This window comes from Amblyomma maculatum, chromosome 11 (genome assembly GCF_055883805.1).
Source record: "Amblyomma maculatum isolate TAMU_Amacu chromosome 11, ASM5588380v1, whole genome shotgun sequence".
Lineage (NCBI taxonomy): Eukaryota > Metazoa > Arthropoda > Arachnida > Ixodida > Ixodidae > Amblyomma > Amblyomma maculatum.
Genome location: NC_139354.1, coordinates 33,946,778 through 33,971,518, shown reverse-complemented (window position 1 = coordinate 33,971,518; position 24,741 = coordinate 33,946,778). Strand labels below are relative to the sequence as shown.

Sequence of the window (24,741 nt, the reverse complement as noted above, 5' to 3'; positions counted from 1 at the left end):
GCGCGCGGTTTCCAGGACGAGGTCTGACAGCTGCTTGTCGGGGGCTGATATAGAATGATGACATCGCCTAATTGCTCCATCAGGGGAGTTAAATACGTCAGCATGCAGGGAATAAGATGCGTACCGAAATGAAGAAATGTTACTTTTCGTACTTGCCGGAAATTGTTTCTTTATATTCGGTTCTCTCTAAAGTCATGCTCTTGTCTAAGCATGCCGTAACGCTATATGCATGGTCAGGATTTGTCCGCACGGACCATATGGAGCCGCACATTGTCACATCGCGTGCTAGAGGAAAGAAGCTCGCTAGGAGAGTTGAGGTGGCTCGTGTCTTCAGGTGTTAACGGCCTTGCTGACAACGCCATCTAGAGAGTTTTAGCTTACCGTGATCCGCGATCCGCTACCGTGATCCGTCACCGTGCGTTCCACTACGCATGCCCAGATCCCTTGACGCCGATAGATGGCACCACATACTGGATGTCGGCACATAGCGTCTGGACCAATTAGCTTGCGCGCCCCGGCCCCGCAGGGTAGGGGGCCACGGTGGCTGATCGCGGATCACGATAAGCTAAATCTCTCTATTGTCACCGCGCCGTACCACTGAAGGCCGCTGCTCCTATAGTCCTTCCCTTGACAAGATCCGATAGCCTTCTCCCCCAACACGGCCGTTCAGAGGCGTACTTCGTACAATATGCGTGTTTTGCTCGCAATCAGTAGGCGTATCTTGACGCAGTGCGCGCGTGAAAGCAGGCCTTCGCCTGAAGGCCTGCCGCTCTTTCCGTCGCTTTACACACGTGCTTGTGTTATGCGAGAGCCATCAGCAAACCGACGGCTCGGAGATGTGCGCGTGTGCGTGCATTAGTACAATCATTATCAAATGTCATCCTTCGTTTAATTAAAACAACTATATATATAATGTGTGTGTGTGTGCGTGTGTGTGTGTGTGTGTGTGTGTGTGTGTGTGTGTGTGTGTGTGTGTGTGTGTGTGTGTGTGTGTGTGTGTGTGTGTGTGTGTGTTTTAGCTACTGGGAATGCGATGATATATAGCTGCCATTAAACGTGCATCGAACTACTTCGATTGGACGATGTAGCTTAGATGTATACAGTGTTACGTTTCGAACTTCCCGAGTAACGAGACGGTGCACGTGTCGAGATGGGCGTCCGTTTTTCTAAGAAGACTGCACGCGACCACCTCGGAGTTCGTGGACCAGAACCACCCAGGACGCAGCAACGCGGTGTCGCATATCGGCAGCGACGGCAGCAGTTGCCCCAGTTTGTGTCCGGAGGACTGTGCGCAGAGGCGCTAACGAATTCGCCGAAGAGCGGGCGCGCCTGTGTTTGGAAACAGAGAGCCGCGGCGCCTGCGTGTTAGCACCGAGGAGAGAGAGCGGGTCATCTCCCCCCCGTGGAGAAGAACGGTCACCGCATTCCTTTCCCGCGGAGTGCTCCCGCGCGAGGGGTCCGCGTGGGTGGCGCGCGGTTCCGACCTTGGACAGCCAGCAAGCCTCCTTGGGACCCCCATGCCTGACTTCCCCCGGCGGAGTCGCCATCGTGCCGCTAAAGTGGAAAGAGTGCGCTGGGAGGACGTTCTAGTGGGCGGTTCCCGAATGCCAGCAGATCAGGAACTCAAATGTGATTGGACTTTGACAAAATAGAAAATTCCCCAACTAGGTACTTGGGGACAAAAAAGTTGTTAAAAACGAGAGCACGAGTGCTCTCCAGTGTGTACCTTCTCAGATTCACCATGTAAATAAACCTTCGTTAAGTTCTCTCTAACTCTCGGCCAGTCTCTGCTTGGGTGACCACCGCCCAATATTGAAGTGCATGCAGCCCGACGTCTGACTCGGCTTTTCGCTACCCGTTGGTCCGCTACCGGAGCAGTACCAACGCAACAGCTGGTTGGCAGCGTCGGGATGGACTCCGCTGGAATCATGGTTGCAAGGTTCGGTGAGTGCTTGGCTTTTCTTCACTGAGGTTTTACCAGGCTTTGTAGTAAGTAAGTTTACAAAGGTGGTGGGAATTGTTTATCGTTAGCACGGGACTTGAAAGTACGTGACGATAAGAGATTTCTAAAAGGAAGAAATTGCAGCACTCGGGATAACCATGAATTTGAAAGTGTTGAAAAAGCCACTTTTGCTGGAGTTGGCCAAAAGTCTGGGTTTGGATCTTCAGGACCAAACGAGAAAGCCAGATATCATTGAGGCTATTGAGGCACTTGAGGCAGACGACGATGAGCTCTCGGAATGCCTGGAGCTGATTGCTGAGAGAGAGAAATCAAAGAGGGAAGCAGAAGAAAAAAATGAGAAACGCATGGCTGAAGAGAGTAAGCGCTTAGAGCAGGAACTTGAGCTGAAGCGTCTCGAACTGCAGGTGCTAAAAGCTCGAAATGAAAGTGATGAGAGCGTAGCATCGGGCACAGTAGAACGCAAGTCGTTCCGCATGAAAGACCTTATGCAACCTTATAGGAAAGGAGAGGACATAGGTCTGTTCTTGGTAAACTTTGAGCGCACGTGCGAGAAGGCAGGGTTTAGCAAAGCAACTTGGCCACAGTGCTTGCTGACACTGTTGCCTTGTGAGGCGGCAGATGTGATAGCCCGCTTGACTAAAGAAGATGCAGATGATTACGATAAGGTTAAATCTAGTCTGCTCAAAAAGTATAGAATGTCAGCGGAAGCTTTCCGGCAAAAATTTCGCAAAGCTAAAAAGGAGAATGATGAGTCGTACCCGGAGTTCGCGTATAAGCTTAGGGCTAACTTGGGGGAATGGCTCAAAGAAGCTAAAGCTTATGACGAAAGCCAAAGAATGTTGCAATGCTTCGGACTCGAGCAGTTCTACTCTTGCTTGCCTGATGAAGTAAGGCATTGGGTGCAAGACAGGCCAGAAGTTGCGACTGTTTCGAAGGCAGCAGAACTGGCAGAAGAGTTCGTCTCGCGCCGTGCGCTGGACAGGACGGAAAGCCCTAAATACCAGAATAGGAAAGCAGCTGGATGGAGAGGGCAGCCTGTAGAAGAGAGACAGCAAGCACGAGGCGTAGACGTCTCAGAAAGAAGTGTGATCGTAAGAGAGGAAGCACTTGAAGCAGAAAACGGTCAGAAGAAAGCTTTTGAAAAGAGACGGCAATTGGTTTGTTACAACTGCCAAAAGCCGGGACATTTAGCTGCGGCTTGCAAAAGCCCAAAGATTGTTTGCTTGTCAGTGAACAGCAACAATGAAAGTATGCGGCTTTTAGAGCCATACTTACGAGATCTCGTCGTGAACGGAAAACCGTGTCGCGTGCTTCGAGATTCGGCGGCCACAATGGATGTAGTTCATCCTTCGTATGTAGAGCCAGAAAATTTCACTGGAGAGTGCACATGGATTAAACAAGCGGTGGAAGCAAATAGCGTGTGCCTTCCAATCGCTAATGTCAGCATTAAAGGTCCATTTGGCGTACTTCGCACAGAGGCTGCCGTGTCAGCCAGTCTGTCGAAGCAGTACCCCTATCTTTTCTCGAACAGATCTGACCAACTGTTACAGCAGAAGGGACTAGTGTTCGGAGAGGGGGCTGCCCAAGGGTTGACTCGCTCGAAAGCAAGAAACTGGACTGCTAAAGCCAGCACACTGGAAGCGTCAGGTGGCGTTGATGCGGCAGAACATGAGCCGTTAGACACGACAGAGGCAATCCACGCGCCGACTAACGAGGATGGTATGGAGTTTAAAGAGGCCTGCGGTGAGCTTCTCATAACACCGGCATCTGACAGCTTGCAAAGATTGCTGGGGGTGGACCGATCGTCCCTGATAGCCGAGCAAAGAGCCGATTCCACACTGCAGAATCTTAGGCACATGAAGAGTAAAGGTATCGCGAAGAAAAACGTGATATTCTTAGAAAGGTCCGGAAAACTTTATCGAAAGTATCGTGATCGCAGAGGAGTGCAGGTCGACCAATTGGTCGTACCAAAACGCTACCGCGGTGATCTTTTGCACTTGGTTCACAAGAGCTCCCAGTCAGGTCATTTAGGGCTCAAGAAAACAAAGAATCGGTTGTTGCAGGAATATTACTGGCCGGGATGTTTTCGGGAGGTGGAAAATTTTGTAAGGACCTGCGACACATGTCAACGGGTGGGCAAGCCGGGAGATAAGGCGAGAGCCCCAGTGAAGCTAGTGCCTGTGATCACGGAGCCATTTCGACGACTCGTGATCGACACTGTTGGTCCCCTTCCAAGGACTAAGACTGGTTGCAGCCACATTTTGACAGTAATCTGTCCTGCCTCCAAGTTTGCTGAGGCAGTGGCCCTGAAGGAGTTTAGCTCAATGGAAATTGTGAACGCACTCATGTCCATTTTCGCACGGGTTGGGTTTCCCGCTGAAATACAGTCAGATCAGGGGACTGTTCTTACCAGCGCACTGAATACAACTTTCCTGGAGAAGTGTGGGATTAAATTAATCCATAGTTCAGTGTACCACCAGCAGTCCAACCCGGTAGAAAAGATGCACTCGGTAATGAAACGCATACTGAGAGCCCTGTGTTTTGATCGCAAAACCGACTGGGATGCCTGTTTGCATGCAACAATGTTTGCGCTGAGAACCGTGCCTCATGAGGCCACGGGGTTCTTGCCGGCCGAAATGGTCAACGGCCGCTCCCTGCGATCGCTACTACGCTTTCTTCGGGAATCGCGTGAGGGCAGGGAAGAGAACCCTACGATGGTCGAATACGTGCTCGCGCTGCTTGAAAGGTTGCACAAGGGGCAGGAGCTCGCGGGAGGCGAAATGAGTAAAGCGCAGGTGAGGGCCAAACAGTGCAATGACCGAACAGCGAGATCACGCTGTCTTGAAGCTAGAGACGCGATAATGGTGCTAAAACCGTCCCAGAAAAATAAATTGGAAGTTCAATGGGAGAGCCCAGCGGAAGTCATTCAGAGACTGTCCGACACGCGCTGTCTAGCTAGCTTGCCCGGAAAGCGAAAGATAGAGCCACGGTAAACCTAACGGCAATGCCGATGACTTAAGTCAATGCTTTTGGTGTTATTGATAGCATCGATGAGTCTGGCTTGGGTATGTTTTTTTTCCTGGCATAGGTTTGCATAATTACCATTTTCCTTTTAATCTTGAACATTGTGTTTGTGTGAATGAATAATGTTCTGGTTGTATCAAGTGCTGAAGTAGTAGTAAAAGGATTAAAGTAATATTGGTATGAGAGCCTGGTGGATCTCGTGGAGAGAGTCCTGGCGCTTGCCGTCTTTGCGGCTGTGATTTTCGTGTTGTTCAAACTGATGCTGTCTTTCCTGCGAATGAGCTGGTCTGCAGAGATCAAGAAGCCCTCCATAGTCTTGACAAGAAGCAACGAGGAGCTGCAGAGTCCGTTGGAGGCAGCAGAACATCAGCAACAGTGAACCGAACCAGAACGACATCGTGTATCCCTCTGGACAATGGTTGCTGACCTTTGTGCATCGGGATCTTCAACCGCCGCCGGAGAAGCTGTTACGTTTCGAACTTCCCGAGTAACGAGACGGTGCACGTGTCGAGATGGGCGTCCGTTTTTCTAAGAAGACTGCACGCGACCACCTCGGAGTTCGTGGACCAGAACCACCCAGGACGCAGCAACGCGGTGTCGCATATCGGCAGCGACGGCAGCAGTTGCCCCAGTTTGTGTCCGGAGGACTGTGCGCAGAGGCGCTAACGAATTCGCCGAAGAGCGGGCGCGCCTGTGTTTGGAAACAGAGAGCCGCGGCGCCTGCGTGTTAGCACCGAGGAGAGAGAGCGGGTCATCTCCCCCCCGTGGAGAAGAACGGTCACCGCATTCCTTTCCCGCGGAGTGCTCCCGCGCGAGGGGTCCGCGTGGGTGGCGCGCGGTTCCGACCTTGGACAGCCAGCAAGCCTCCTTGGGACCCCCATGCCTGACTTCCCCCGGCGGAGTCGCCATCGTGCCGCTAAAGTGGAAAGAGTGCGCTGGGAGGACGTTCTAGTGGGCGGTTCCCGAATGCCAGCAGATCAGGAACTCAAATGTGATTGGACTTTGACAAAATAGAAAATTCCCCAACTAGGTACTTGGGGACAAAAAAGTTGTTAAAAACGAGAGCACGAGTGCTCTCCAGTGTGTACCTTCTCAGATTCACCATGTAAATAAACCTTCGTTAAGTTCTCTCTAACTCTCGGCCAGTCTCTGCTTGGGTGACCACCGCCCAATATTGAAGTGCATGCAGCCCGACGTCTGACTCGGCTTTTCGCTACCCGTTGGTCCGCTACCGGAGCTGTACCAACGCAACAGTACTGGGCGCTACGAGTCATGATATTCGAGTAGCACTCGAAATCGATGCACATCCAGGAAACGCGCTGCACACGCGTACTGGTCGACCCGATACGAATATTGTTGCCCTTGCATGTGAATTAATTCACTGTCGTAATTCCTAGCGCTGGCCGACGCAATCGTGGCTCTGCTCAAAGGGTTGGGAAAGTTTCGTCAAGCATCGATTGCTGCATGTGGCCCTTTCAATCATTCCGTTGGCCCACTCGTGGATCTGACCCGGCTAGCCTGCATTACCGGCCGGCTAAGTCTTCGTCATCTGCTGCAAGGATCGGCGGATCGAAGGTAGCGGTTTTCTTTTGTCTCGGTACAAGCCGGCGATCTTTTATTAGCAATCTATCTGCCTTGTCGTTGATTTTCATTTCCTGCAGTCTTCGGTCGGGTTGGTCGATCGATTTTGCGTGGTCAAGTTATTGTCTGGCGCGGTATTTTTCTTGTCCGAGGGGCAGCCAGAGCGTGGTCAGCGCGCACTGTGCCGTCCTCACTGTGTCCCGCCTTTGGTGACGTTGTCGCTGCCCCAGTGATCCGTCGCCAATCGGCCTAGACAAACAGGTGCCCGGTTCCAGCTAATTATCTCTAGAGGTTATCCAACCAGTCGCGTACTATTTGCTTTGTTTGTACCGTTCGTGTGACGGGTTGCTGCATTTATAGCACTTTAGTTGGTGGTCGCCCATGGAAGGCTATATCTTTGGTCGAATTGTGAAACAATCGCGTTGCCATTCATCGTTCTAGATTATTTTACTCGGTCCAAAGCAATCAGTTATTTCTGCTTCGCAGGTCAAGTCATTTATGTATAAACCCCGCAGTGTCCCTAGTGAAAAAATTGTATATGGCAATAACCTCACATTTTCTCACACAGTCTCACTCAATTCACATAAGAAATCACATACAAGTCGCATATAATTGCTGAAGGTCTCATAGTTTCTTCTACATTATCGTAACTTATGTAGGATATTTTATGATAACGATGTGCACCGTATGAGAGTCTGTGCGATTATATGATATTTTATGACGTTATTGCCCCGTAGAACTTTTGGTTTTTCAGCAAGTGTTGGCGCTCTGGTTAGAGCGCTCGACTGTTAGGATGCGGTTTCAAATCCAGGCCGCGGCTGCTGGTTTTCGATGCAGGCGAAAAGCGAGGCGCCCGTGTGGCGTGCGTGTCAATGCGCAGTAATGAACCAGGTGGTCGCAATTTTCGGAGCCCTTCACTACGGTGTCTCTCATAGCCCGAGTCCCTTTGGGACGCTAAATCCGATAAACCAAACCGAACCATGATTGGTTTAGACCACCCCCGCCAAGTGGCGTGCTCCTGTAGCATGTAGATGTTAGTGTGAAACCTCTTTCTCTAGCGGGACACTTTTGTCCAGAAACAGCGGCGTTCCTGGCAGTGGAGCGCGTAGTACTAACGACGATTAATACGACCCCCGAAATAATATAAAGCAGTGTTCGTCGACAGCTATCTTCGGTGCAGTTGAAGCACGGACATGCGCATTAGATTGAAACTTTATATCATGCTATTCAGGTTGGGCGCCGCTTTGTGAAGGAAAAGGATGATATATATATATATATATATATATATATATATATATATATATATATATATATATATATATATATATGGCGCCGCTAATGAGCTGTGTGCGAAGGGACGGACATTTGCCAGCTTGCGACCCAAATCTGAACGCGCAGGATGGCTCCGACGAGCGCACTCTGGGAGATACGCGTCTTTCAGCGCACTGTCCCGCATTGTTTGGACAGCTAGGTTAATGCGGTGACCCAGACTTCTGAGGACACTCCATATAGTATGCATCGCAACTTTATCTGCGAGCCCTTTCTAAGCTTTATGGAGGCGGCTATGCGAATGCTATTGTCCCGCCGAGCTTCGCGCATCTCTCCACTCATCCGTTACAGTTCGCTCAGGAGTCATCGGTGTGTGCAGCGACCTTGCTGTCATCAAGCAGCGGCGGCAACGCCTCCCTCGGAGTCTTGTCTGAGCGACTCGCACACAGTGAATGTGTATATATTACATAGATAGCAGGCCTCTTCTTCGGGCGTCCCCTGGCTGCGATTCCTAGCGTTGTTCGCGGACGGGGACACGCCTCCAAAGACACTGACCTTCTTTGTTTAGCCGAGCGCCGACCGCGATCTGGCGGCTGACCGTCCCATCTTAAACGTTATTTGTAAGCTGGACCCGTCCTGATCGCGCGCGCTCGTGTGACGCCGTGGCAGAACGAGCGACCGCAGCGACGCGTAGCGGCAGATGCGCCCATTCAGGAAGGCGGTTGCGCCAACGTCCATTTGACCGGCAGCGCGGGCGAAGAACCACTTCCATGTCCGAGTCGCGGTCGTTACGGAGCGCGAGCTGCTGTTGCCCTCGAAATCGACGACGACGTTCTGGTCGCCCGTTTCTTCTTTCTCTCTTGTTTTCACTTTGCCTTCTCCTTTGGCGCGCGCGCGGAAAGGAGCACCTTTTAACAATGGCCACTCAAAAAGCGCCGCTCGGGAACGGTCATTTCCGGAAGGGAGCAAACAGCGCCCGCGTAGCGCGAGTAAAGAAGAGTTTGGGGGGAAAGGGGGAGGGAGGGAGGGGGGGTGCGACCACGGATTTGTTTCTCGTCGTAGCAAAACGGGCGTCGTTCGTCGTCGTTGCCGCCGCCGCCGCTTTGGGGCGTGAGAAAACTGAAGTTGGCGGCGCGAGGCGTTTTTTTCTTCTTTTTTGTCCTTTTTTTTTATGCACCAGCCGCCTTCTGCCGACGTCCTCCGCCCCGCCTTCGCCCCTGTGGCACTTTTCTTTATTTATTTGCAATTTTTGTTCTTTTGCAACGTATTGATCGATCACCGTTTGTGTTTCTCGTTTCACGAAACGGAGGCGGAGTATTGTGACCGAGTGGCGTTGTTTGCAGGCTCTGAACGACTCTGCCGCCACGCTTTTGGACACATGGTCCGATCGAGAGACGTCTTTTCTTTCTTTTTTCTTTTTTTTTTTTTTATCTTACGCGTTGCATTTCTATTTGCCTTCCCCGCTGCTCCCGCGTGTCCGTGAGACGTGCTGTCGTGCGGCTCTTTGCGATTTCCGTATCTCGATGAGAATCGGGCTTGCTGGTCTTGCGTTGCGTTACAGTGTCCCGTCTTTCCTCCCGCAGTGTAGCAGACGTGAGTGCGACATAGTTAACCGTGCAAACCACTGCCGCCGCAGGGGTCGTAGCCGTTAATTCTAACCCGACGCGCGTTTCTGTCTTCGGGCCGCGCGAGCAACCCGTGGCGAGATAAGCGTGGCGTTTTTTGTCGGGCTTCTCTTCTTGTAGCACGGAGCGGGCGCGTGTTCACTTTGTCTCCCACTGCTCGACGTTAACCACTTTGCGCCAGTGTTTCACAGTGCTGTGTACTGCTGTCCACTTCGTCTTTTCCTCTTTCGGCTCTCGCGGAGCATGTGTGCACTCCGACTGTGGTCCGCCACCCTTTCCTCGGGGGCAGCAGCGTGCGGCGCTGGTCCATCGATCGGGGGGGTCGCGGCGATAATCGCGCGAGAAATCTAACGTGCCGTGAGAAATGGCGCGATATAAGCCGCGGCCGCTCACGACAGGTACCCATCGATTTAACTCCTCCGCTCGGCCGTCTCGTATCGAGAGCAGTTCTTCATGCTACGCCGCAACTGTCCGCGGCAAAACAGAGGCCGTCTTATAACTGCGCGCTCTTTCGTCCGTGATTAAACGAGGGGAAAACAGGTCATGAGAATGGCTGCTTCCTGCTTATCTGTCTCGATGTCCCTCATGAAGAGGGGGGGGGGGGGGGGGTTAGGTCTCCTCAAGGTGGCCCCGACAGCGCCTGCTTTCTTTTTTTCTTTGGAGGACGTCTCGTCCGATGCGCCGAACGAGTACTGATTGTCGGCGGCGGTTCTCTCTGGGCGCGCGTGTTCGGACTGACCAAGAGGGTTGTTCTTGGTGGGCTGTCGCCTCGCCGGTCAGGTCTTTTGGCGGTGGCCTCCTCAGCGAGGGGCGACTCTTTTGGGCGGGCGGCTGTCGTTAACAAATAAACGAGGGTTGGTTCTATAAAAAGAAAAAAAAAAAGAAAAGGCCGTGCAGGGCCGAGTTCTCGTTGCGTCGTGCCGCGTCTGACCGCGGCGCGCGCGAACGTCGCCGAGAATCCCCGAGAGTTTTCGTCTCGCTGGAAGATGCGGGCTTTGATGTTGCGCCAAGCCGACTGCGTGCAACGATCTCGAGGCTAGGCGGTGCGGTTTATTAGGCTGCGTTTGGCGATTGGGAGAGCCGCGGTCTCTGATTAGACCACACAGCGTCTCCTCTGGGAATGTAAGCCCAATCTTTTGGCTGGTTTCAGTTATCTACTGAAGAAACCGACGCCGTAAATGGTCGAGGATTCGCTTTAACACCGCTCATTAAAATTCCATTTTTCTTTTTATCACGTACATTTTAGATAGCCCTGACGAACTGCGGTCATCGGTGATGGTTTTCTACATGTGTCGCAGTAGTGAAAAAAAAGAAGAAAAGGACGGCTCGTCCGTCAGTGGGTGTTATCGCGTGGCCAGTGAGCCTCGCATAATAAACGCAGTCTGTGGCGGCGTCGGACCTGTTGCTTAACTGTGTTCAGCGAGGGACCATCTTTTTTAGGACCGTGAGACGCCGGTCTTCTAGCGCTGTCTAAGATGGGGCTGTGCTTGATGCACAGAGCCTAAAGTGACATTAATTGCCACTGGTGCGGCGTGGGCGCATGCAAGGTATACGCGAGGAGGGAAGCAAGTAAGAAAGAGGGCCACTCTTTGTGAGAGGATGGTTTTCTTGGAGGAGCTAGGCTATACATCGATTCCAATTCAGGCTGAACCTATATCCGATTAATGAAGTCGAAGAAACACAGTGCGCGAATTAAGGCACTCGACATCCTTTCTTCCCCGACAGACTGCAGGTTATGAAGTGGCTCGTATACATTATATGTGTCCTTATACTCGGGGATGCAGGGCTGATTGGACACGAAAACAAACAGAATTAATTCCTACCCGGCTCGGTTGATTCAGGTCGATGCCCTGCGATAATCGGGAACATCAAGTGCTCGAGATACAGGCCCCGTTATCCCGCTATTGTGACTCCTCTCGACGGTCTCACGTATTTACCATTGTGCGGTGTCGGCCAGGAGCTTTTGGCCCGCACGCGTTGATCTTGCACAGGCAGCGCGGAGCTGTTGTTATCGTGGTCCACATATTGTTCCGTTTTCCTCGTTTCCGCCGCTTTTTTTCTTTTGTCTTTTCCGTTCGTTTTCTTTTTCTGAGCCAGCGGGCGGCGTTTACTCGAGACGTGCTGCTTGCTTTTTATGCTGCGACGCCCACTTGTCTGCTCACCCTTTGCATGCCCCGGTGGAACAATTATATGGCGGTGCCGGCCCGCAGCAGTGTTTCGAAGCGCGCGCACCGGAGCCCCGTTCCTTTGTTGCGGCTTCACCTCTCCTTCCAGCGTTGAGCGACAGCTGCGATGATCGCATTGTCTTGTCCTCCGATGTGGCCGCGATGACAGCGTGCGCGCGGAGAAAAATTGTGGGAACCAGACGGGCCGCCGCTGTGATGACGGCCGTCGGCGCCTTCCGCGGAAGTGCTTCGGTGAGACGCCTATTCGGCTGCACGCATCGCCGAGCATCGGCCCAGTTTCGCTTCCTCACCGCGGCATCGTTGTTTGAGGAAGAAGCGTCCCTCGGGTCGGCCGCGTCGTCGCTTATCTCGGTCGTCGCCGCGGTTCTTTTCAGTTCAGCCTTTTATTGCGGAAGCAATACTGCTAGCAGTTCGAGCCTTTGGCGTGTCGTGGCGCCTCCATACATGACCTTTCACGAGACCGTGTGACGTCACGCCAGACCGAGAGACGGGGTCCCCAGCTCGCGCCATCGGATGGTGGCGGTGAGTCCTTACAGCAGCCGCAACGGTGACGTCACGCCATTTTCACGTGACCGTGTGACGTCACGCCAGACCGAGAGACGGGGCCCCAGCTCGCGCCATCGGATGGTGGCGGCGAGTCCATACACGGCGCTGTGTCGCAGCCGAGAGAGGGCGCTCGCTGTTTGTGACGTCACGCAGGAGGATAAATGGGGCTGTGGCTCGTCTCCTCGCAGTAGTCGGGGCGCAGCCTTGCGGTATGTCGGATGATGCGCTTAAGGCGTATAAGGCCCATTTAAATGGGCAAACAAAAAGTGAATTAAACTACTGGAAGCAACCAACAGCAGCATCCGTGCTTTCGCATTACTCCAATGTAGATTCTGGAGTGCTCTAATTTCATTAACTTTTTTGCTTCGGCTTTTTCTCGCTAGGCGTCGTGTTCCCTTTGCGGGGCGAATGCGGCACGCGACCAGCCGACTCCTTGTCAAACCATCGACGAAGAAGTTGCGCTGTGCGTGTTCAACGACGCCAGGGAGTACGAACGGTGTCAGCTATCGCATCTATCCGCACAGGGTATACTACCACACGATAATGAACTCAGCTCCGATGATCCCGACGTATATTCTTCTCGCGCAGGCAGCCGGCGCTTACGTATACTGTCCGAAACGGAAAAGTGCAATCGATAGTGCTAGTTTAAGCATCTAGCATGTTTGACCAATTTCTGTACAACAACAGACTGCATTCATGCTACCTGCTTTGCTTTCCTTATCTTTTTTCTTGGTATTCTTTCATATACAGTGTCCTGTCCAGGGCGTTTTTATATGTACCAATATTCAATGGGTTGTTAGTATTGATAGGGAAGAGTTTTGTGGTGAAAACCTCCCGGAATCATTTGATTGAATATTGGATTCACATCTCAATATATTGTAGTGGTATTGAAACCAGGACCCGTGTTTTATAAGGTTACTACAGCACAGAGCGGCTGTATATAGGGGCACGTGCGTGCGACATAAGTGATGTTTCGCGTTTTCAAGCGTATCACGCGTTGATATCTCGCTTTATCATCTTCGTTTACACAGACGAAGAATCCTCGTCGTCTAGCACTGCCATATTCGAGGCTTCACCTTCTGCGACAACGAGTCTAACCCCACGTGACAAAATTTGCCGGCCGTACGAGCAGGCAGCGCTCGCTAGCTCCCTTCGATCGATCTATCTCGTTCGGTGTACGTACTACAGCACAAGCACGGCCGTTAATGCCATCTGTATATTGCCGCGAAACCTTCAAAACAGTATTTGTTGTTTTTTAACAGCCGCCGGCATACAGGCTTATCACTCTGATTCTGGGCCGCGTATCAGTTCCGTAATCTTTGTTTGTTAATGCTCGATGTCGCGAGTCACACCTTTATCAGTTTTGTTGTAGCGCAAGATGCACCGAGATCTGTCTCGAAGGTTCCGGCCACTTGGGTGTCTTTCCACAATGTTCCAGCCCGTGCTGGTAGCTGTTTGCGACGTTATCCAGATTGTTCTGTGCAGCCTTTAAATTGAGCGTTGCCGAGTGTGACGGGCATTCTTTATTCGACGATCGACGAGCACGTTTGTTTCTATCGCCGCCGGCGTGTTGCTTAGTTCTTTTGCGGGCGCAAGTCAGCCCAAATAAACAGTTTCTTTAGTGCAATCATCGACCCTTCAATTGTGTCGTCGACCTCGTCACCACTACGTGACAATATATTGCGAGAAGCTATGAAGGCGCTCTGCTACAGTTCCGTGATTGGAAATTGGCGCGAAGCTGTAAAACTGATGAAATCGACTTGCATGAAGACGGATATATGTCGGGTTAATCTGAGTCTAACTAACTTATGAAAATTGAAAGAATGCGCATATGTTGATTGGTATCTGGTGGCGACCACCCGAATTGCAGCCAGACTGCTGAGCTCCTTACCGGGCGGAATTTATCGACAAAATCAGCGCAGCGTGTCGACGTGTTACGGAAGTGCGTAGTAGTCTTTTTTTTTTTATCTAATATTTAAATTGAAAATTTTGTAGCAGTTCTGAGGGAGTGTGGCCTCCATATATCTGTTCATTTGTTATATGTGCATATTTTATCCCGTATATGTCAATTGGCACCTTAAAAAGATAAGTCCCGCTTTAACCAAGCCACACTAACGTGCCTGTTTGGCCTATAGGATTGTCTGTATGGATCGGAATCAAAGGGTTCCCTAGGGTTCGATCACCATCTCACCCTGCCATTGAATGGCGCTGCCCCAGTTGACAGGTCGATCTTTCCAGCTCGCGACCAAGCCGTGCGATCTTGAGTCGTCATACAACCCGCCGAACCAGTCAGGGCCGGACCACGCTTCTTGTTAACCACCACCCCTCCAGCAGCACGCCCGTGATTTTTCGCTCACATCACCGTTAACGCTGCATCTCCTTGAGAATCAGGCCTCTAACGCGTTAACGCGTTAAATACATACCAGCTGAGAAGAAGTCTTAGCGCACTTTCATTCTTTTTGTTTTGTTTGCTCTTGCTGCACTAAATGTGTGTATCGTCCCCACCGCCAGTCACGTGCTGTCATCATGCCAACGGCTCATGTGCTTGCGGCTGGCTCATTCTTTTCCCACGGATCCACACACTATCGCCGCGGGCCGGGCCTCTCGCCGAGATGCCTGCGCGGCCGGCTGAACCACTTTCGAAGCAAGCGGGTCAGCTTGTAGAGATTGAGGCGCTCTGCATAACGCGAGTGAGTGAATACGCATGGATGATGCCGAGTAGGGTACGGAGAGTTGTGTATCCGAGAGTCGACCCGAGTCTATTCTTCCACGCTCTCGCGCACCTCACGCTCGTCGCGCCTTGCGGAGTAGCATCGATGCACGAACAGGAGGATGCCCGAGCAGAGAGAGAGAGAGAAAGCTCGCGGCGCGCGTAGCGTAATAAGGACGTCGCTATGGAGGTGCCCCCGCGTTAAGGAGCCCCCTTACGACGACGGGGAGGCGGTGGGGTTGGCTGTTATTTTTAGCTTGCCCGCCTGGCTGGCGCCGACGCGAGGCAGCGAGCTTCCCCGAATGCAGTAGGAGCAGCAACAGAAGTAGCAGCTGCAGAAACAACCGGGTGCGCGCGCAACTTGGAAGTAGTAGTGCACGAGCTTGGCGCGGTGGCCGGCGAGAAAGCCGCCACGGAGCAGAAAAGCAACAGCAAGAAACGCCCGGTGGTAGTGTTCGCCCCGGCGCCTTCGATTAGCTCCGCCAATTACAACCATCCCGGACCGCCCGGTGCAGCCAGCGCTCGCGTGCCTAGGCTCTCCACCGCCTGCAGCGCACGCCCTGGTCGGGCATGGCCGTCCTCGCTTGTCGGCGCCCCGTAGAAGAGATCTCGCGCGTGGGCCGCTCCTCCTCGACCCGTGCGGCTCTGAACGTGACGGACCCATGGCAGCTGCCGCTAACGACCGTCGTCCTGCCCCGCGAGGAGGCTTTCTTCTTTGGTCGCGCTCTGTGCGCCGCTGCTGCTACTTCTTTCGCCCCCCTTTCTCCGCCCCATTCTCGCGAGCGAGACGGTTTGGGTTATGGTGGCGTAGCGTGTTACCCACCCTCCCGTCACCCCTTTTCCACCCCCACCTAAAGCCCCTTCCCTTCTTGCTTGTGTCCGGGTCCCGCTCTGCAGCGTCTTCTCGTCCCCGGTTCTCGTATTCTGATGGCCGTGGTTCTGACCCCGCGCGCGCGTGTGTTCGTTTGCTTCTCGTTAGCGACGACCTGGTTAATGGAGAAAGCGAGCGGCCTTCTCAGCTTTTGCCTCTGTTTTCTTTCAGGTTCTAAGCATCGTTCGCAAGGCGCGTTTAGGACAAGGCGATTGCAGCTCGATGTGATAGTCGCTTTGTACCGAAGGAAACGGCGTTTCAGATTGCCTCCGGCAACAGTCATTCGTGATCCGTCTAGGATAACGTACCTCTTGCAGTCCGCCAGTCCGTGAAGCGACTGGACGAATGATGGAGAAGAGAGATCGCGAAGATGACGTTTCAGCCACCCTGACCGATGTATGTTTGAGGCTCTCTCTTTATAAGTGGCGCACTTCTGCAACACGACGGTTGACAAACAGCTTGGATGATCTACAGGTCTGCTCGCTGGAGACTACATGCATGCTCTTGGTCGTTTTGCGTTCGCTTTATCTTATCTGAATAAACCAGTGCGACTGTCACTGAAGAAAGGGAGCTGCACCAAACAAGCACGAAAGAAAAGGAAACAGGACAGCCGCGATTCTCTTACAGCCCTAATGATGTACGGCCTTGTCGGCCACGAATGCTTTGCCCTACCTAACAAACCAGTTTGCGGCCCGTCTAGGTCCTGAAATTTTATATTCGAAGCCATGTATGTGATATCTGAGTGGACATTTTGTGGTCGATCATTTCACTCGCTACATTTTATCTCGCACTAATCTGTCTCTTAGCTGACAATGGCAGGACCGCCGACAGCGTCGCTGCACCAGATAAGCTCGTCGCTTGGACAGAAATATCAGTGAAACGAAAGAACAGCCGAATGTTAAGCGTATACCAATGGTACGCGACGGGCCTGTATTAAAGGAACATTACCGGGAGCGTGGTCGGAGTACTTAAGAGAGCGGGTTCGTCCTGTCTAGTCAGTTTATCTTCAATTACACGTCGCTGCGCCCATCACTAAAGCCCCTTCTCATCATTGCTGCCCCCCCCTCTCTCTCTCTCTCTCTCTCTCTATGCGCATATCGGAGCGCGCACCGCGCGTTCACTCGCGTCTACCCTATCTGGTAGACGCGCGCGTCTTGCTTGCAGCCGCGAGTTGCGTGGGTGGGGCGTAGGTCGTTACTCGCTTCATTAGCGTCATTACGGTTGCCGATGCTCGGGGATTGATCGCGGAACAGTCGCCTCTTCAATTAAACGGAGCTGTTATTGTCTAGAGTGACGGCGCTCGAAAGGAGCGCTGCTGGCTTTGTTGTCGGGCGTTGCCCCTGTTTCAAATTCGAGTTTCTTCTCTCCGTTGTTGCTCTTTTGTTGTGTTAGCTTACAGCGCTCCTTCAATGTGAGCTACATGATCCACTCGTTATTTGTAGGTCCTTGTGTGCTCGGCGTTTGGTCCTTAGTTGTTGATCGGAGAAAACTTCTTTTCAAAAAGTGACTAGTATTCTATGAACTTCTCGGGGGTTAATGGATGACGGAGAATCGGTCAATAAAAGCTGACTGTTATTGCCGCCGTCGTCTTCTGAAAATCGCTTTTCTCTCCCCGCCCCCCCCCCCCCCCCCCCCTCTCAATTACCTTTACGACTGTTACGCTTAATAATTTTGTCTACTGCATCTGTTCAACTGATTTTATTTGCCAGGTGGTTGTGCACTCATCAACAATCTGAATGTTTCAACTTAGATACAGTTTCCCATAATGGCAGCGGGCGCCGCCACTGTCCGTAAACACCCGAACTTCCACCAATCAAAACTGATGTGTTCTGATACATGGTCCCTCAGGGATGTTTCGCAGCTGGTATTATCGAAGAGCTCTGGTTTTGCCGTGGTATAACCAGGCAGAATGGCCTTCGCACAGCGGCTAAAAACTATGCGCGCTAGTAATTTACGATGTCTGAAACACTGGAAGGACTGTAGTCCTATGCGCGCAAGTCTGACTGTACGATCATACAGCATTTCGCGTACCGCCGCTACTGCGCATGCGTGGCACGATGCCGAGGTGAATGAAGCCCGCGGCAGTGCGGCTTGCTCGTGTGCCAACCTCTTTCCTTGGCCTCCACGTTAATTTCACAGCAACGCTCTTTTGTTCGTCGTTTTTTTTTTTTCTTTTTCGCGCTTAGTCATCTACCCGTAGCTTAGCTTTCGGCTGGTTACGTTTGGTTTTTGTCTCGACTCCTGGGACGCTCCCACTTGTTTTTGGGTGTATATTTCCTGCGCAAAAAGGTCGACTCATGGCAATTTTTTTTCCACAGTGCCGTATCAAGGGCAAACTGTAGAATTATCGAGGTTGCCTCCGGTGGCATCGTGCCGGGCATGTCTCATGTCTTCGAAAGCGACGCTCGTAGCCGCTGGTGTCGCCGACCTCCGGCACATATATTATTCGCTTTGAAACTATTTCTCATATCATTGTTGTTCCCGGTAGCCCTAATAACGCTATAACTTAATTACAATATTTTCGTTTCCACTCGCTTCGCCATAGTGAGAACGTTTGAAACGCCCGACTAAAGAGTACCGCGTCGCGCGGTTCGGTAGAATCGCATCTGCTCAGTCGGTCATTTGAGTGGTGCATTCCTGCGCATCTCACGCGTGGCGCTTCGGCTACGTGTTTTATTCTGTGGTGGCGTATGCCTCCTTTCACTTTCCTCTACCAAAAAGGGGGGGCGGGGGGAGGGCACAGCGCGGCACTGACAGCAGGCTTCATTCCAGGGTGGCGCCGTCAGCAGCCGCGCACGGAGTCACTGCTTTTCGCCGCACCACGCTACCGCGCCCGAGTTGTCGCATGACGAGGCCTGACTCGTTCCCTGCAGAGTCGGAAGACGAGAGCGGGAGGCGAGCCGGACGAGACGAGAGATCATGGGGCATTGTTTTACGACGACCATTCGGCGGGCTGTCAAAAAGCGTCTCCGCGCGCTTTTATTGCCCCTAGCGCGGAGCTTCTCGCTTCCTGGCGGCATGAGCTGTCAGGTCAAATCAGACTCCTCCGAGTAAGACCGTAAATCGCGGTCACGTTGGTCACAGCGCCGCTGTTCCTCATGCTCCGCACGCACGTACACACACGCCAGAGCCGAGTCACTGCGAAGAAAGCTCGCGCCCTCGGTTTCGACTTCTGCCCTCCACGCGTTTCGGAAAGGTAACAAGAGCAGTACTAGAGGCTCATGGAGGGAGGGAGGGGGAGGGACGCCGGGGGGGAGTCGGTACCTTGAAGAGGCCAGTAGCAGCGGCGGCGGCGGCAGCAGTCATCTAACGAAGTGGACAACCTCCCCTCCGTGAGCCTCCTCGTGTGCGGGTCCAGTCATGGGATGACACGGGTGGTCTTCGCAGACGCAGGTCACGTAGCACAAGAAGACAGGCTCGCCTCCGCCAGTGACGCGCCCCGATGGCCGCTGCTCTTTCTTCTGCCGTTCTCATTTTGCGGCTCGTATACTTGTACGCGTTCCCGGTTTTATTTCGTGTTATTGCTACTTTTTTTTTTTTTTTCAAAGACTGCTCCGGCGGAAGCCTTCTGCGCGAGCAGCAGCTGCCAAGAACCGGCGGACCGGCTTTATACGCCATGCGCATCGCCTATAGGGGCGCCACTGAAAGCCGCCTAGCGGCGGCCGTCGGAACCCGAGGCGGGCCTCATGCGGCAAGCCTGGCCGTGGCGCGCGCGTGCGATCTGCCGTTTGTGCGCGTCTCGCGGGCACTTCCGCGGTGACAGTGTGCGCAAGGAGATCGCCTTTTATAATAGCGGACATGTGTATGATATCACGGCCGTCTGAAACTGCATCGCCTCCATATGCATCAAGTGTCTCCTGCAGACTGGCGTAAACAAGATTGCGTATATATACGAAGTGCAGCTCATTTTGGGTGCCCCGCTTTCATTACAACGCCACCCTAATTCGTTCATTCCTTGACCTATGAACCAATGCTCTTTCTTTGCTTCATGGTACACGCTTGCTTCGTTTACATGCAATAAATTGCTACAGAAAACTAGGTAGCGTCTTCGAAACTGCGAGCGGTTTCGTAGCGGTGCGACCGCAAGAAAAGCCAGCGAGCTTGCAAATCCTGAGCATCAGATAAATAGCGCATATTGGGCTCCTGTAGCAAGGGTTCAGATTTTTCATGCTTGCGCTTTACCACTGCCTGTACGGCATGGATTTCACGTATTCCGTCGTCAAAAAGGCAGATCGGGTAGATAATTTCATGGGGGAGTGAGATATCAGCAGAGGCAATATCTAAAAAGCAGCATCACAGATTAGCCAAGTACATATTAGATTTACATTTTATATCCTATTTTATTATTGTAGTATCATCATTTCATTTGTATCACCCTCGCGCCCAACTGCGCAATCGCAGCGCTCTTTATAACAAGCTTTAGAACCTTTAGATTGAATATCAAGTGCAGCGACATGTTATGTTTTCGTAATCTTGCCAGCCAACAAGAACACTGGCTCTGGTCTTCAAAGTAATTGCATGACAAGTTTCAAAACGCATATTGGAAATTGTCTGTTCAATAACCTGCCACAGCGGCTCAGGCTACTGAGGAGGATCGAGTTATCGGGACCGAAGTCGACCGCGCCGCCCACGTTTAAGTGGAGGCGAAACGCAAAATGCAACCGTGTGCTTTGCGATGTCAATGCACGCTAAAGATCGTCTGGCTAAGCATTTAACAAATCTAATGCGTATTGTATATTCCCGGTAGCGGAGGCAACGAAGTTTAAATAAGAAATATTCATGGAAGGTGCAATGACAAGCAGAAAACACTAAAAACATAGTTATCACTCAGCCCTGCCACACGGTAAATTTAGTACCTTTTCCATCGAATGACGTTCGTTCAAAATGATATTTGTTAGCTGCTACCCGAGAAAATATAATGACATTCGATGAAAGCGACTCATCCGAATGCGATCAACGAGGAAATGTGTTATCTCGACTCCAGAGACTCGATGAGAAGATACACCCAAAATAAACTACAAACATGCCACCTGCAATAAATGCTACTGTGCTCCTATAATTGTGCCGCTTGTCATGTTTCTGAAATATGCCAAATACCATCGTAAAAAAAAAAGAAAAAACTGGCACCCATCGCTGCCAGCCAATCCGTAGCCACCGCACCCATGCGCGGGCGGAACAGGTCGCTCCTGCTGCCGCGGTCTGTCGGCGCCGAGTTGCCGACACGGCGAATTTCTTTCGTCACCTTCAGAAACGCATGCTCTGTTGATTATGGATAATAAGCGCCTAATTTGATGAAGGAATAAAAAAAAAACACTATTTCCAAAGCGCTTCCAGCTACGGCTTTGATGTGAAACCGTTTAGGCGCTTAGGCATAGCGACGACTAGGGCATAGCACGCGGCCAGAGCGCCGTCGTCGGCTGCTTTCGCGGGAAGCGTCGTTGCGGTAAGCTCGCGGTATCCGATGTGGCAAGCGTTACGAATTTGCCATATGTTTTCTTGATGAGGACAAGCTAGGGCATTTTTCGACGGGCCTTAATACGCCGAGCGAACGATCTGGCGAAAACGTACGGGAGTCAACGGGGCTGTAGTATGCTGCGCCATAGGGCGATACTCGAAGGTTCTATAGAAGCGCCTTCGGAGAGTACACTAGATACTGCCTATTTTGATCTTGACACTTGCTTTAGTGCGCAAAGTGTACGCGTTGTTGAAACTCGTACGCGTTTCGCAGTCGAGCGCAGACGTACGCACCTTCCGTGCCCTTTCGTAAACAAACGCCGCCGACATTGCCGCTGACTTCGTAATTGATAGTCCTAATCAAAAGGTTGGTTACAAGGCATGCAAGACAGGAATGTCAATTTAAAGGCTGCTTTCTTTTACAGCGCAGTGATCTTCGCAACATATTGAAGGCGCACCAACATTTGCATGTCAATCGCAGTTACCATACTTTGGAAATGGCATTAGCTTTGGTCGTGTAGCAGCGCGTCGAAAAAAAAAATGGCATTAACCTAAACAAATGTCATTCGGTGCGATTGCTTGCTTTCTGCGTCGAAAAACCACGATTCACGGCCGCCGTCGTTCTCGTGAAGCATCACTGGAAACGTATACAAACGTGTTCCTGGCAAGGTTTTATGACTGTTTGACAAATCAACTACGCAGCAATTCTTCCCGGTCATTACTAAAGATTGACAGCGGCGTTATATCAGTTAAACCACGACGAAAGACGAAAACGCGACGCGCGCGCATAGAGGCTGACATGAACAGCGCCCGACCAAGCCCGCCTACGCTTTGCGGCTTTGGCGACAGGCGGCGTTGTCGGCGTTTTGCGCATCGCCTATACAGCTTCGGATTTGGTTTGGCTTTGACTCGGCTCTTGCCGCGCGCCTGTCTCGGCGGGTCGGTCAATCTCGACTTCTTGGAAAACTTGGGCCGCCGAAACAGCAACCTTAGCGGGGGGGAGGGGGGGGGGGAAGAAAAAAAAAAAAAGAAGAGAGGAAAGGAAAGCGAACGCGAACGGCGCCTCAAGATGCGCAAAATGGCAGATATAAACGACTTCATAACAAAAAAAAAAAAAGAAGAACCTGACAGTCGTGAGTCCCGTCACGATGCTTACGCTTCCGCTTCAAACATCTGGGGAATTTTTTCCCCCGGTCCTGTCATCTTTTTAGTCGCTTGACTTTTCATGCGCACTGGTATGCTGTCGAGGCTCAAGGTGATGAGCTCTCTCTCTCCTTTGACTTGATTTATATTCTTGCGCGTCCAGCTTCCCCATGTGTCACGTCGGGCTTTGCTGGGCTACAGCCTCTCCGTGGTTCTCCTCTGGAGACTGTGGGCAATCGTCGGGCGTCGGTGCCACTCGCCCTGTTGTTCGTCATTTCGCCGATTCTATCTAGGTCATTGGTGTGGTCGCCGGTGACGTTGAATTGCATTTACTAATTCGCTTTTCATGTTTTTTTTTTTTTTTTTTTTTTTTTAAAGGCGCAATGGAACGAAATTCCGTGCGCAAGAGATGTGTGCGGGATCTGTGCATCGGATCCCTGTGCTGATGTGTCGCTTGTTCCGGATGACGTCATCAGAAAAACAAAAATACTGTCTCCACCGGGAATCGAATCTCCATTCCTCGGATCCCCAGCCGAGCGCTTTAACCACCTGCGTCACGCCCGGGGTCGCGAAACTCGCATTACAATTCCTCCTTGTCTACCGTGAGGATGATAGTGGCGATGACAATGACGCTGCAATTAGTGATAATGACAATGATGACAGCAATGATAATGACGGCGCATTTAGTTGATAATGACAATGAGAGCAACGTGTGCAGCAGCAACGGCTTTCGCATTTCTGAAGTGTAGATTCCACAGCAGACATGGCAGTAATTGAATTACAGTAATGAAATTACTGTAATTTAATTACTTTTTCGGTAATTTGTAATTTAATGAATTACTTTTGGTAGTAATTTCGCAGCAAAGTAATTAATTCCACTCGAAATTACTTTTACTAAAGTGCGCCATCACTCCTTCAACAGACAACAAAGTAGAGTGCGCGAAAGCAGGAACGACGTGCTGCAATCCGAAGCCAGCGTAACGGATTGGCAAAAGGAGACAGAATTGATCAGAACTATAGCCAACTAGAACACTCTGGAGAACAAGTTGTTGTTTTGTTTAATAGCTTAGCTTAGTTTTACATTTATGGAAACTAGAAAGTAATTTCAAAGTAATTGAATAACCCAGGAGAAGTACTTGTAATGTAATTTCATTACTTTTGGCGAGCAGTAATTAGTAATGTAATTTAATTAATTTCTGCGATTTTCAGCGAAGTAATTAGTAATGTAATTTAATTCATTTTCAAAAGTAATTTTACCATGTATGTTCCACAGTGCTCTCGGATTTTCCTTTTCTCTTTTTTTTTTTTGAACCGGTACTCGGGATACACGAAATGCGACTTAGGCATCTGCAATAACGCAACGTTGAACCGTTCGCGCGCGAATCTTATTCGCCTATACCGTCACGTACGGTGTAGTGCAGAGCCCGCTGGCGGTGCTTTATGCTCGTCGTCTCGCAGTATGAGGGGAGGCCAGCACTCACGCGAACACTCTCAAGGTTCGTATATAGACAGCATTAATACCCAAGAAAGTAGCAGGGGAGACAGCGGCCGATGTAGCTCAGTTGGAAGAGCACCGGACGCGATATTCGGAGGTCGTGGGTTCGGTTCCCACCATCGGCACGTTGATTTTCTTCTACTTTGTGTTTAATTATCTTTCCCCTAAACAGATTACATTACTAATTTATGTGATTACCGAGTAAAACTTAAAAAAAAAGTCATAAAGAACAATCCCAAATGCTTTGCTTGGCCTCGCTGACTGTTGGCTACTTTCCTTCACACACACACACACACACACACACACACACACACACACACACACACACACACACACACACACACACACACACACACACACACACACACACACACACACACACACACACACACACACACACACACACACACACACACACACACACACACACACACACACACACACACACACACACACACACACACACACACACACACACACACACACACACACACACACACACATATATATATATATATATATATATATATATATATATATATATATATATATATATATATATATATATATATATATATATATATATATATATACCGGGTGTCCCAACTAACTTGAACCAAGGGATACGAAATAATACATTTGAGGTAGGTCAGTGAAACCAATTGCATTCAACTGCCAGCCTCCTTGCGCACTACAGGCAAATTTTTGTTTTGCAATCACTCAATTAGCTAATTATGTTAATTTTTCTAATTTATTAAATATCGGCTTTAGACCAAACATGTAAATTGGAAACTTGTAGAGCACCTTCAGAAACCCCCATTCCATTAATTGCGATAAAGAAAGTCTCACGTGTATCTTTTTTTCTGGGCTCAAA

General features: G+C 51.0%; 2 protein-coding genes across 2 annotated transcripts in view; both read left to right on the top strand.

Annotated features, from left to right (window-relative positions):
- pxb (putative Hedgehog signaling attenuator pxb) overlaps positions 1–24,741 on the top strand; it is a 218,360-nt gene that overhangs the window by 46,118 nt on the left and 147,501 nt on the right. The gene's annotated exons all lie outside the window — the stretch shown is intronic.
- On the top strand, positions 1,109–5,366 carry LOC146173445 (uncharacterized). Its single transcript, XM_084585197.1, has 2 exons — positions 1,109–3,314; positions 5,270–5,366. The coding sequence occupies exons 1-2, from the start codon at positions 2,101–2,103 to the stop codon at positions 5,364–5,366; spliced, it is 1,311 nt and encodes a 436-aa protein (XP_084441323.1). The 5' UTR covers positions 1,109–2,100.

Excerpts from the sequence above, each read along its gene's own strand:
- LOC146173445 (XM_084585197.1), top strand. The coding sequence starts at position 2,101 with ATGAATTTGAAAGTGTTGAAAAAGCCACTTTTGCTGGAGTTGGCCAAA. Across the intron at positions 3,315-5,269 it reads ATGGATGTAGTTCATCCTTC|CTGGTCTGCAGAGATCAAGA; the intron begins GTATGTAGAGCC and ends CCTGCGAATGAG.